Here is a 13210-nt window from a genome sequence, read left to right on the forward strand (position 1 = left end):
GTCACACACCGCTCCGACTTCCACCCTACCATCCCGACTTGAATCCCATTGAAGGTATATGGGGTAACGTTAAGGGTATTGTTGCATCAAAAAATGTGTCCTTCAAAATAGATGATGTGAAAAGACTTTGCGAAGAAAAATTTGAGAGCATGGGAAAAGAAGATTGGGTCCCATTTTGTAATCATGTTGAAAAATTATAGCAGGAGTATTACAGCCGGGATGTTCGTTTTGACATTGAAATCAACAAAATAATTATTACACTTGGCGGTGTAGACAGTAGCAGTGAAGATTCGAACTCTGCCGAAGATGAAATGGAAGGAATTGGAATTCTTAAGGAGAGCGAGTTAATTGGTGACTTTATTATTATTATTAATCAATGTTTATTATTATTATTAAGTTAATGTTTTTTTGGTTGTGTACACTACTCTTTTTTTTTCAATCAAAGAACTTGGAATTTCTCAGTTTTTTTAAAGTGATTTTATTAATCTATAATATAGACTCAATGTTTTTGGTTTGTGTATACTACGCCAGCTTGCTCCCCTTCCCCCTACAAGCTTTCTGAACGTTCGTGACATCACCCAAGCATCAAGTTATCCTGCGGGCAGTGTAAAAAGGTTTTTTTTTTAAATTGTTCCATTTTTGTTATAATTTCTACAAACTTGTTCTGATAATAATTTGAAATATAAATCTCACAGCAATATTAAAATTTGTTTTTGCATTTAAAACCACCGTTGCTACAAGTCTAAAAAAAAATACTTTTGAGAAAAATAACACCTATTTTTAAAGAAAATAATACCTATTTCACAAAAATTAAAAATTGTTTTATTTAAATAAATAACATCTACTATTTTGGATCTCTAACTATTGAACACACTACATACCTACACTCGATGAAATTTATGTATTAAATTCCCACCTTTAACACTTGTACAGTCTAAACTTAAAAAATTATGATTTTAATTGTATTACATATGCTCAAGTTATATTATCCTACATAGAAATCCCATTTATTTATTTATTAATTCCAGTAAATTAAATGTGTTAATATGTAATAATTTCATATTGTTGAAATAATATTGTTAGTTATGTCAAATTCGTTATTTCTGTTAGGCAATTTTATTGATGTTATACATTTAATGTTAAGCTAATTTAATAGTGTATTATAATTGTAAATTATTAATTTCACCTGGTCTATTATCTCAGAGCTTATGCTTATGTTGTATCAAAAGAATGTAAATAAATGAATTTTAAAATATGACACTTAGCAAAAGGTTGCAGGAAATCAAAGTTTCATGATTTAAATCACATTTACAGTTTATTTAAGCATATTTTTTTTTACTTCCCTCGAGATACACTTATCAAAGAGTTAATAAAAAGTACTGTGAATGCATGCCAAATTTTTTGGTCCATTTGCGAGTTGGAAAACTATATCAAGGCAAAATAAAATAGATCAAATTTTTGAAGAATGCAAAAGATATCAATCAGGATGGGTGTTAGTTTCCAACTCTTAACTTTTTCATAATTAAATAAATATTGTTACAAGTATAATGTGGGGGAGGTGGGTTCATATGGGATAACCAATTATGTTTTATTACAGTTTTATTAATTACTAATATTTACATTACTAATAAATAACTGTACTTAAAAAATGTCTGATCACCAATCACTTGCACTAAAAAATGTACCATCTTACTTACCGGCCGAATATTTTCTTGATCCCCTTATTTTTGTTGAATTGCAGCTGTTGGCCTGCCTGCGAAGAGGGTGATATGTTGTTGGCAGTTGCAGAATGTTCGTCATCCTCTGGCGGCACGGACGACCTGTCTTCTATCATCATCACCTTCTCAGTTTCCGCTGTAAGAAAACCACGTTTCTGAGAACACACAAAATGTCTACTACAATTGCACGGGCCAAAAACAACAAAACAGAAACCAACTTAGTGCCAAATTTGCATTACCAAAAACAACTTCTGAATTTGGATTACATACAGCCAACTCTCTATCGTATCACCCCTTGGGAATAACCTTAAAGAATTAACTTTTTTTTTTTTTTTTTAAGAAACCAATAAAAATTTGGTTGAAATTTCTAAATAAACAAACAAGTTGAACGGTAACACCAATAAGTAGTGGTAGTATGTATTGCAATTCTCTAGGCGAGTGCTATGCTACCTGCCAGCTGGTCGCTGACCAGTAGGGAAGTGTTTGAAACGTGAGATTGGCAGCTATGCGTAATATCGCTCTGTAATTACACACTTACTCACCCACGCCACTGCAATGCAGAGGTTCCTCCAATACCTGTGCGCAAGTAGTGGCCCATCCAGCCCTTCAAAGTTCGCCGATCACAGTCGTACACCCATCCCCCATCCACGATTATCGCAACTCACCACAACTACCTTTAAGGTTTAGTTGATCTCTCACCAGCAGGCTGAGGTCATACGGTTTGGCCGACGGCACACTTATGGTAGACACTTTGCGTAGACCAAGTTTCACCTAATGATGTTTGGGATACAATATTGCTCCAAATTTCAATAAGGAATCCTTATAAACAACGCTTTTTGCGGGAGTAATGAAAAGACATAGAATCAAGAGTTGACTTAATCATTACTGTTTTATTTTTAAAAAAATTAATAGCCAACCCCAAAAGCAAATTTAGTTGAAGAGCCAACTTCAGTGCAAGGGGTTCTGGGATCAACAAAGGTAAAGCATGGATGAGTCTGGAGATTTTTAACTGCAACATTAAGGTAAATTTAGTTTGTAAGCCATCTCCTTATTAGCCTAATGGCATTAAAGCGGGATATTATTTAGAATAAATAAATTATATAAAATATAAATAACTGCAAAATGATTAATTTTATTAGATATTTATGATTTTTTTTTTTTCAGGCACACAAAAGCATTTTCATGCTGTTAAAATATTTTAGTATTGTAGTTTAATTAAACATTTATAACATACACAAGGAGAAACTTATAATACTACACTGCAAGCAGGAGTTACAATGTGAATTTTCATTAAATTATAACAAGCACATCCTAAATCAATTCATGAGAAAACAAGGTTATCAACTAAACCTAGTTGGAAGACAATATGCACATGCATTTTAATGGTAGAATTTTAGTTTGCAGTATTCCTAGATGGCAGGCCTGCCAACCATGTTTTCATAAATATCACACATTTATGCTTAATTAACACAGCAGAACCCTTTCCTAGATTTCATGGTTCTTCAAATGCTTGCATTTGACAAGCCTTTCCCATGGTCCCTTGTATTGTAGAGGCAAAATTAATATAATTTTGTTTTCCTGAATGTTATAGTATCAGGTAGTATAAAACCAAGCCTGTGAGATATGATAGAGTGAAGCATTTAGAGGGTCATTTGCACAGCTGTGAAATGGGAACATTTATAAAGATATCCAATATTCATACTTGTGAATGTCTCAAGAACCCTGTTGATATTTTGAGTACGAAAAGATTCTAAAAAAAATGTAAAATCTCTGATTACTGAAATTGTTCTCAAGTTCCAAAAATAATTTTTTTAACAGAATCTGCAAGGTGGGAGAACAGCATACTGCACAATTTTTACCTTTATCACTGAGCAGCAAATTGCATCAAGTTCTGAACAGGCACTGTGCCTGTGAAAACACTAGAAGGGCCAGTTCTGTGCACAGAATCGATAATAACAAACCATCTGATACGTAAACAAATATCACTTCTAGCATTTACCATTAATATTTCTGTAGTTTTATGCATACTACATCAGCAACATCAATCCATTTTTATTTGCAAGAGTGTTTTCCGTTTTTTCAGAAAAGTCATACAGGTGTTACACTTTGCTATTTAAAAAAAAAACTCATAAACTATATTAATACTAAATTGTAGGTACTTTACTGGTAAATGCTTTAAAATGAAACAACATTTTTAATTTTGTAATCTAAAAAAATTACTAGCAGATGCATTATTGCCTTGCCTACCTGAGCAGGTGTACAGAGCTTCAGGAAAAACAAAGTAATTTGAAAATTACTCAAGATATCCGAGTGGGATCTGTTTATGTGAAGCATTTAAGATTTCGCTGAGGGCCAATAAGTGGTTTCATTTCCAGATGAAATTTTTCAACTGTGTTGTTATAAGAGTGAAAATGGCTAAAACGCATGTTTTCTGGGCAATTTTTAAGGCATAAAACAACTGGTACAGATTCCTGAAAGCAATTAAGAGACTTGCATTACACATTTATCTTCATTTCTCCGCCACGTAATGTTACGGTCACCGCTCGAATTTCATGGTTGTTCTACGCATGACGAGAAGACTGCGCGCCAGTTCAGAGCCTTGCGCTTAGAGGCGACACCGCGGTAAAAGCACCAGCGAGCGTCGCACATCACCCTGCCTCACTAACACAGATACACTCCTGACTAGGTGGACCCATTAAGTTTGTAAAATTACTCAAAGACTTAATTTATTACAAAAAAATTTATCAACAGGCACGTTCTCAAAAACACTCGCGTATAGCGGTCATAAAAACCGAAAGATACCAAGTGCTATCTTTCCAAGTCATATGTGCAAAAACACTAACTGAAACTTCCGTACATGGTCACGACTGGCACACCACAGTGACAGTTGGCAGGCCTGCTCCCGCACAGGCTGGGGAGAGTGCCGAGTGTTGCCATGCAGCGGGGGAGGGCCACGATGCAGAGATGCAGACAGGGTGCACGACTCATTAGGGCAGCCCGCCGGTCACCTAGGTTCGGGGTGGAGTAGCTCTTGTCGGCGCCCACCCTCCTCTGCAGCACCACCTGGTGGTGCACGAAGTGGTGCTGGGGGTACTGCAAGTGGTGCTGTTGCTGCAGGTGGTACTGATGGTGCTGCTGTTGCTGCTGCAGGTGGAAAGGGAGGAAAGAGGAGTGTCCTTTACCGAAAGCAACGCCCTTCCTCGGAACGCCGCTGCCCGCCATCACCGGGCTGCTCCCCTCCGCCGGGCCGGCCAGTACCGCCGAGCCGTTGGCGGCGCGGTACCTCGGCAGGCTGCCGTAGTGGCGGAAGTTCGTGGGCGGGGTCTGAAACGATTTGTCCACCACTACGATTGCCACTGTGCTTCACTGACATCCCTTGAATACTAGCACGGCTTCAGTTTTTTTTCTCACCTATTACCGGCTTTGTTAATGCACCATGGATACAAACATGGCTCAACAACTTTTTCAATCATCGACCACACAATGAAAAAAATAGAATTTTGAACAGCTTCACCAAAGCATCGATGGTCCTAACACAGCTATGGAATTTTTGTTTCACTTATTAATAACTTTACTAATACACCATTGCAACATTTTCTTTTACTTATTAATGGCTTCGCTAATGCACCATGGATACTAAAAAGACTTAGAAATTTTAAATACATATTTTATCTATTAATCGCTTCACTAAAGCACCATGGATACTAACATGTATTTGCAACATTTTTTTTCACCTATTAATGGCATTTCTAATGCACCGTGAATGATAATGCAGCTTTGCAACTATTTATGTTGCCTTTTTAACTTTTCCCTGTTCATACTACTGCTGTTATATAGTCCCTTCATTGCCAATTCCAACTTTCTGTAAGATGTTAAAAATTTACTTTTGGATAGTAGGCTGAAAGAAACATAATTACATATGTATGCCTACACATTCCATTACAATGATTGTATGCACAGTACACAACATGCCATGCATACATAACAGTAGTAAAGCATACACTGATGGTTGTATCTCTGGACGTGTTGTTTACATCCCTTTAAGTGTACAAAATATTAATTTATACAGCATCACGTGGGTGGGTAGAAGAGGGGAGGGGGGGAGGAAAAACGTTTAGGAAACACTAATGACTGCTGGCAGAGTGGTGTTAAGAAAAATGGAAGCAAAAACTTGTCACAAATGTGCAGGCCGACAAGCGGGAACTCACCTGCGACTGTTGGCCGTCCTCGCCGGGGCTGGGCTGCCCCATCAGCCTGCGGGGGCTGCTGTCCGAGTGCGACGACACGGGGCTCGGCGAAGGGGACGTCGTCAGCAACTGCCAACACATCCATCCGCTCGCTTCGCCTTCCCACCTCTCGCACACTACTGCTAGCTTGTAGCCGGCCACGGGTAAACCGTCAAACTAACCTGGATTATTTCATTACCGTATTTACCAAGTGTGTGTAGTCACTCAGCACTGGACACCTACACTGTCTGATAGTTAGTGGTTATGTATAATTCAAAGCCTTACGTTTCAATACCAACTTTAGCTTTTACATTGAGTGATTTCTCAGCAAGAGCCTTTTGGTTTTTATTAGTTGGCACTACCTGATTTGCTCACTTTTCGCCATGCAGAGGAACGTTGGCTCACAGTCATAGAGAGGTGTGTCCGAATAATTATGGTCCAATCATGAACATGGTGCAGGTTTTCATTGTAGCTTGCAACCAAGTGAATCCATGAAAAAATCCAGGTCTCTACACATCTCCACTTCAGGCCAATGGTTGCGATCATACTTATGTAGGTTGTACATAAAATACACATCAAAAATGTGGGCACACATGCGGGACATACAGATGAGGCAGAACTGTCAGTAAATGTAGGTCTGGAAATGCTCTTGTTTAACGCTAGAGCCATTACTGTGTACAAAGAAACATACTGGAGCCCTGTTATGTGGAATTCCTTAATAGTGGTTGTGTGCACAGTACACAATACATCATACATACCCTCTTTTATCACATAATCGTCGCACCAATATTTTAGGGAGTCAAAATTTTGATAAAAAAAACCTCACGCGTAAACTTTCCATGATGTTTTTGGTCCCGCTATTAGATTCGAAGCGCCATATGTAGGTATCTTTTCCGTATAAAACGATGTATTTTAAAGTATAAATCTAATATTTATTGGGAAATTATCTCTTACTTATTTATTTAATGGAAATACAAAGTTGTCTGAAGTGTAAATTTTCTTTTAAAGACGTTTTTAAACGTTATAATCTTCATCTGTTTGTCTGCATCGCCGCTGTGTACTGCTTATAAAAATATAGCCAGCTATAGTTGCATCATTCATGTTTGGTTATGTTGCTTCCCGTATAGAGCGCGCACACGTAGTCGAATATCGATATCTCGCCGATTGCATGCAACGGGCACTCTCTGTCGGGTGCCGAGTTAACTACATTTGATGGCCCGCACTCTTTGGTGGTAAGTCTATACTATGATGATAGTTATGCGTTAGTTCTGACTTGCATTCGCATTCACATTTTGTTTTTCTAGTTAAGGTTGAAGAAATGTTTTTGTTGCACAAGTTATTAATTGTTCAGCATACTCTTGTATACTCCACTTTTAAATAAATGTACTTTCCATGAATGGGTTTTGTTTTTATGAATAACTTTACCTAACAAAAAAAAAATTTTCCCGCATAAACGTAGCAACCCCTACTTTTCAAACTTGATTTTAGTATAAAATGTGCGACGATTATGCGATAAAACACGGTACAACAGTGGGAGTGCACACGAGCATTTGTTGTGTTTATGGATGTGTACTGTGATATTGTGAATTAACTCCAATCAATTCACTAGCACATGGAAGGCTGTGAAATATTTTCCACTCTCACAGGTTACGTGAGTGCATCTGGCAGTCATTGCATTGTGAGCACATTTATCCATGCTCACACTGAACATTTGGAGAACTGTTATGAATATGATACACACATCAGTGATGTCTGGTTAACATTGTTTACAGTGTCTACAGTGTTTGTGCATTTTACACTGTTCATATGTTACAAGTAGGTTATAATATTATGGCAGTTCACGTAATAAGGAAGCAGTGTTTATTTTTCCCCAAGTGGCGTGTGATGGCAGATCGGCCGGGAGTGTTTTATGTACTTTAAGTCATTAATATTTAGTTAAGGCATAAACAACGAAAAGACATACCGAACATGCACAAGATGAACCGAAGTCTGCCGAAGCCGGACTGGTTATCATTAATAATAAATTGTTGTAATTTTAGTTAATAGTTTTTATCATGCATTAGGAGTAATATAATTATTAAGAGTGTTTCATGTTTTACCTGTAGCTTCCTGTGGCACGTAATCGTAAATAGGTATAACGGTAATTGGTTCGGCGCGAAGATGCCATGTTAGGCTAGCAGAGCCCTGAGCTCACCCCAGTCCTTCGCCAGCACCGACCAAGAACAGATGCATCAGCACCCCGGGGACCTCACCGCTTGCCTGCACTGCTAAGTAATTCTGTTAAATCTTAATCATCTTAAATCTTTCGTTCGTAATTCCTCTGGGCTTCTCTCGGTCGCGGGGACTGTTTAAATAATTGTACGAGTGACCACTATGGTCCTTTTTGTGCTAATTATTACTTAATTGTAGAGTGTGACCATGTGGTCAGGTCGCACCACGTGAACCGATTTGTGCCGCAGGCGTTGTGTGATATAATCAAAGGTGTAGGCGAAGTAGCAACTAATAAACCAGGGCATACGATTTTATTTGTATTTGTTTATTTCATCATCCTGAGTGTGCCTGTGTGTGGGACGCCGTAAGAGCCCACTGCGTAGGTGAAGAGCGTACCCGACGCTGAGAGCGGACCAATAGCAAGTACTAGGATTGGCTTTAGGGGGGTTAAAATCACGCCTCACATGGGCGACGTCACGGCCCTGAAAAAGTGTCTCTCCCGGGTCCGTGCCCCTTGCACGGTGGCGCCCACAAATTAATCTCAGTACATGTATCGACGCGAACCCCCACTTAGCATAAGGACAGTTAGGCCGCTGCCATCTCAAGCTGTACATCCTACACATATCAACACCATATCCCACCCACTACAGTTCTGGTCAGTATGTAATTTGTTATAAAGCTGTACGCCAGCCCTTAACGGTCAAATAAAACATTCATAAGCAGGATAACACTCTATTCCGGTAACCTATATTAAGGACTAGCCGTGTGCCTGATGAGATTTCCCATCCTAATTTTTGATGACGAAAAAATGATCATACAACCGACTTTTATTTATAAACAGAAGCCTAAACACCAATTACAAATTTCTAACAACAAAAATGACAAACTTCTTATAAAAATTTAATAAGTAGGCAAATAAATCACAAAGCAAACTCAATAAATTCATTTCTCCTAGCCACAAAGTCAAATAGAGTAGAACCTCTTTAAGTCAAACCTCAATAAGTCGAAAACCTCCCAAACTTGAAAAAATGTTGTGTTCTCTTCCATTCAAGCCCCAAAACCTCCGTAGCTCGAAATCTCAACCCTCTATTAGTCGAAATAATCAGTGAGTCCCTCCAAGCCATTTTGGTACAGATTTTCCCTTCATAACTCAAAAAAATTAAATTGGAACTCTGTATCTCGAACATAGCAATGTTTTATTTTACAACCTTTACAACTCGATTATTTGAAACTTATTACCTCTACAGTTCGAAGAAAAATAAGTTACCAACTTTAAGAATTTGTCGACAATGTGAGTACACCATTGTTTCTTAGGAAACAATACAGGAGTATACAATAAATAGGATTACCACGAATTTATGACTCACATGTTTGCTTACTTGGTGTCAGGTGTTTAATTTAATTTTTTTTTTTCATTTGAACTTTAGCGAAGCAAGTCATTTGTTCTTGACTGTTACGGCTGCTACATATCAATTTGTACAACAGTTTACAAATAAAAATGTTAAAACATGAGTGCTTTGAAACGTAAACTGAAAACTTTGAGTCTCGCTGAAAAATTGGAAGTGCTCGAAGCTGTGAAAAGCTGTCAAAAGAAGAAAGATATTGCTGAACAATTTGGCCTGCCTGCCAATGAGTACTCTGTCAACAATAATAAAAAATGAATCAACACCATGAGAAAAATACAAAACGGTCAAAGTTTGTCCTGCAAAAGACGACGAATTGCAGAATTTCCGGGCTTGGAGGAGTGCTTACGTAAATGGCTTGAGCAGTGTCAGAGCCAAAATATCAGTGTTAGTGGACCGCTGTTACATGAAAAAGCTGAAACATAATCTAAATCATTGGAACTCTCTAATTTCAGGGCCAGATGGCTAGAAAAGTTCAAAAGAAGACATAAACTTTTTTTTAAAAATGTTTGTGGGGAAAGTGCAAGTGTCAACATTGAAACCTGTAACAAATGGAAAAGTGACTTGCAAGATTTGTTACATGGTTACAAACCTGACAATATCTTTAATGCTGACAAAACGGGGCTGTTTTTATAGAGCAAACCAGAAACTCTGAAGAACAAGAATTTTCTGCTATTTATACCTTAGACAAATGCTATAGATAGAGAACAACTGAATCATCTAAAGTGAAAAAAAAAATTACTGACTTTTTTAATGCCATATTTTTTATTTTAAGGATGTTTTGAAATAATGTTGATTTATAATAAATAAAAATATGTTTGTCACCTCTGAAACTTGAATTTTTATTTATTTTACCTCTCTAACTTAAAATGTATAAGAATGAATCTCAACCACTTTATTTCGAATCAAAATCCGCTTAAGTCGAAATCCTCCATAAGTCGAAAACTCTATAACTCAAACTTTTTGGCGTCTCCCTTCAAGTTCGCCTTACAGAGGTTCTACTGTATAAATAAAACCTATTAAAAGAAGCAAAGCAATTTCATTACATTTTTAATATCCAAAACACAAAGCAAAATCAGTAAAGCCGTATATTCTAGCCAAGTAAATTCAATGTTTAAATTTGTAAATTCGCTTAATTCTGTCAGTGACATATACTTCTGAAAATACTTCTGTCACCAAGGTAAAAAAAACCTACAGCGCTATCTATTGGTTTATTGGTGTACTACGCCATGATGATCCTTTCACGGAGATAAACATCTGAAAAGTCAACAAGTGCCTTTTAAAAATCAACTAATGAAGCTCCATCTTTTGACTTTTCTACAAACTGTGCTAAGCTGAGAAGACTCCTAAAACTTTAAATTAAGATATCTTTTTTTTTTCCATGAGCCGATTTTTATAAAATAAACCCTACATGTTACCCCAAGCTACGCTCAATTACCCGTGAAAACCCCATGAAAATTTTTCTAGTAGTTTTAGAGATTAGTGTGTTTAAACAAACAAGCATACAGACAAAGTTTTTAAAATGTCTTAATTGTATTCTGTTACACTTACTACATCCCATACAATTAGTTTTTGCCAAATACTTTCAATGTACAGATACGATAGTTCTACAGTTGTAGTATAGTAGATTAACCTGCATTTCACATGAGAGACATGTAAAGAATACTGTCTAAACAGCAAAATTTTATTTAATTTTTAGTCAAGTTGACATTTTACTAGATAGCACCATAGCTAACTTTCTTTTTCCTGAAACTTAAAATAAAATTTAAAAAATAATGTGGTCATACTGTGTGTAAGTACCACTTATTTCTGCACTTGCACTAAAATTAACTGCAAAAAGTCTTCACGTTCATCCATGAGGCAGTAACATTTCGCTACAAATCTTGTATAGTGCAGGTCAAATGTCTTACGGGTGAGGAACATGAGGAACATGAGAAGTAAAAAGAACGGAAGAAAAAGTGGGGGAAGGAAAAATATATTAGTGGGGTGCAACCAAGGGGGTTGAAAAATATTTTTTGCATGCAGCATTTTTCTTTAAGTACTATACCCATTAAAATATGTTGACTACAGAAGAGTCTCGTTTAACTGAGGTTCCATATTATCTGAGCCGACGTAAGAAGTGATTAACTGCACAGACAGTTGAAACATTTGCCTTAGGACCTATAAAATGATCTAAATGTTGTTGAAAGCCTCTAGAAAATTAACCTCAAAGATCTCATTAAATGGCTGGATGAATCATGGAGTGGCGTGAAAAAATCAGCACCGAAGAAAAGCTTGAAAAACATCACCCCGATAAATGATAACACTGAGCCAAGTGAAAACCAAGAAGGTTTTATTATATCTGTGTTTTCTAAGTTATCGCTTATCTGAGGTTGCTGCTGTCTACATTAACTCTCATAGCATAACTTACCATTAAATTTTGGTGTATGACCTCATGGAATACTATCTAGCCTGCAACAACGAAAAAGTGAGACAGTCGCTAGACAATATTTGTGAGGAGCAGATGAAAACGCAGCGAATCGCTCAAAAGTACAATTTTAGTAGAGCTACAGGTATGCTGTGTCTTTTGAAAGTTTGTTGCAATGGTAGTAAGAAAACTAGGTGAGGAATTACCTTTAGACATAACAACTACTGCAGAAAATTTGTGTTTAAAAAAAACTCAGATGGTAGATATTCAAAGTACTGAACACAGAATGCAAGATGGGTTAGCTGCGGTCAAAAAAAAAAAAAGATAAGGAATAAAGGAATTAAGACTGTAAAACAAAACTTCAGCACTTTCAGTAGTCAGATTTTACCTTTTTTTTTTTATATATATATATATATATATATATATATATATATATATATATATATATATATTAACACTGGATCCAACCCCCTGCCACGCACCGGCTATCTCTCTCTCTCTCTCCGTGGCAGCGTTGGAAAGTAACGCCTCGTACGAGAAGCGAGGGCACGCACCTGGACCGAGACCTGGTTGCCGAGCGGGGTGGAGGCGGCGCCCAGGGACGCCCGAGGCGCGATGGGGGGCTTGTTCCGGCGCCGCTCCTCCGCCAGCTTCTCCCGCAGATCCAGGTTGTCGCGCTCCGTGGTCGCCTGCTGCAGCTTCAGCTCCGACAGGGCGGACAGGAGCTCCAGCTTCTGGGTCTCCAGCGACGAGCGGGCCAGCATCTCCTGAGGGGGGAGGGGGGCCGCATTCCTCGCTTCCCTCGAGTCTCCTAACCGCGGTCTGCGCCATGCACACTCCACTCTTTTCAAGGGCCGGATATCGTTACCAAGGGCCCGACACACACAAAATAATAATAAACTGCCTACAACCCTATTTGAATATCATATTACTCTGTACAATAACCAATTAATACAAGATTTGGCATGTGGTGAAGAAATGAAAAATAAATCTCTTAAAAATATGTAAAGCATTTGGAATTTTTTTTTAATTCAAGTAATATAATAATAGTAATAATAATAGGTAAACAATTTAAGAAAAAAATGCTTTACTATTTCTATGAGACTATTATGGCTTCCTAACAGTGTTTTCTGGTAACTTATTCCGCATATGTGCAAAGACGGTTAATAAATGACTTTTTTTTTCCCGGATAACATTTATTTATTGTAAGATTCTTCCAAAGGGCCATACAAAATCAATGTCGTG

At 37.5% G+C, this 13210-nt stretch overlaps 1 protein-coding gene across 6 annotated transcripts in view; it reads right to left on the reverse strand.

Annotated features, from left to right (window-relative positions):
- LOC134531893 (liprin-beta-1-like) overlaps positions 1-13210 on the reverse strand; it is a 77584-nt gene that overhangs the window by 35557 nt on the left and 28817 nt on the right. For 5 of the 6 annotated variants that reach the window (XM_063367914.1, XM_063367911.1, XM_063367910.1 and 2 more), the window contains 4 exons: positions 12520-12732; positions 5927-6034; positions 4727-5042; positions 1698-1854 (listed from right to left, as the gene is read on the reverse strand). In XM_063367914.1, coding sequence (XP_063223984.1) covers positions 1698-1854; positions 4727-5042; positions 5927-6034; positions 12520-12732 — 794 coding nt within the window. The remainder of the gene's footprint in view (positions 1-1697; positions 1855-4726; positions 5043-5926; positions 6035-12519; positions 12733-13210) is intronic. The other variant, XM_063367915.1, reaches the window with a different exon arrangement.

Source organism: Bacillus rossius, chromosome 5, assembly GCF_032445375.1.
Source record: "Bacillus rossius redtenbacheri isolate Brsri chromosome 5, Brsri_v3, whole genome shotgun sequence".
In the NCBI taxonomy this organism is placed as follows: domain Eukaryota; kingdom Metazoa; phylum Arthropoda; class Insecta; order Phasmatodea; family Bacillidae; genus Bacillus; species Bacillus rossius.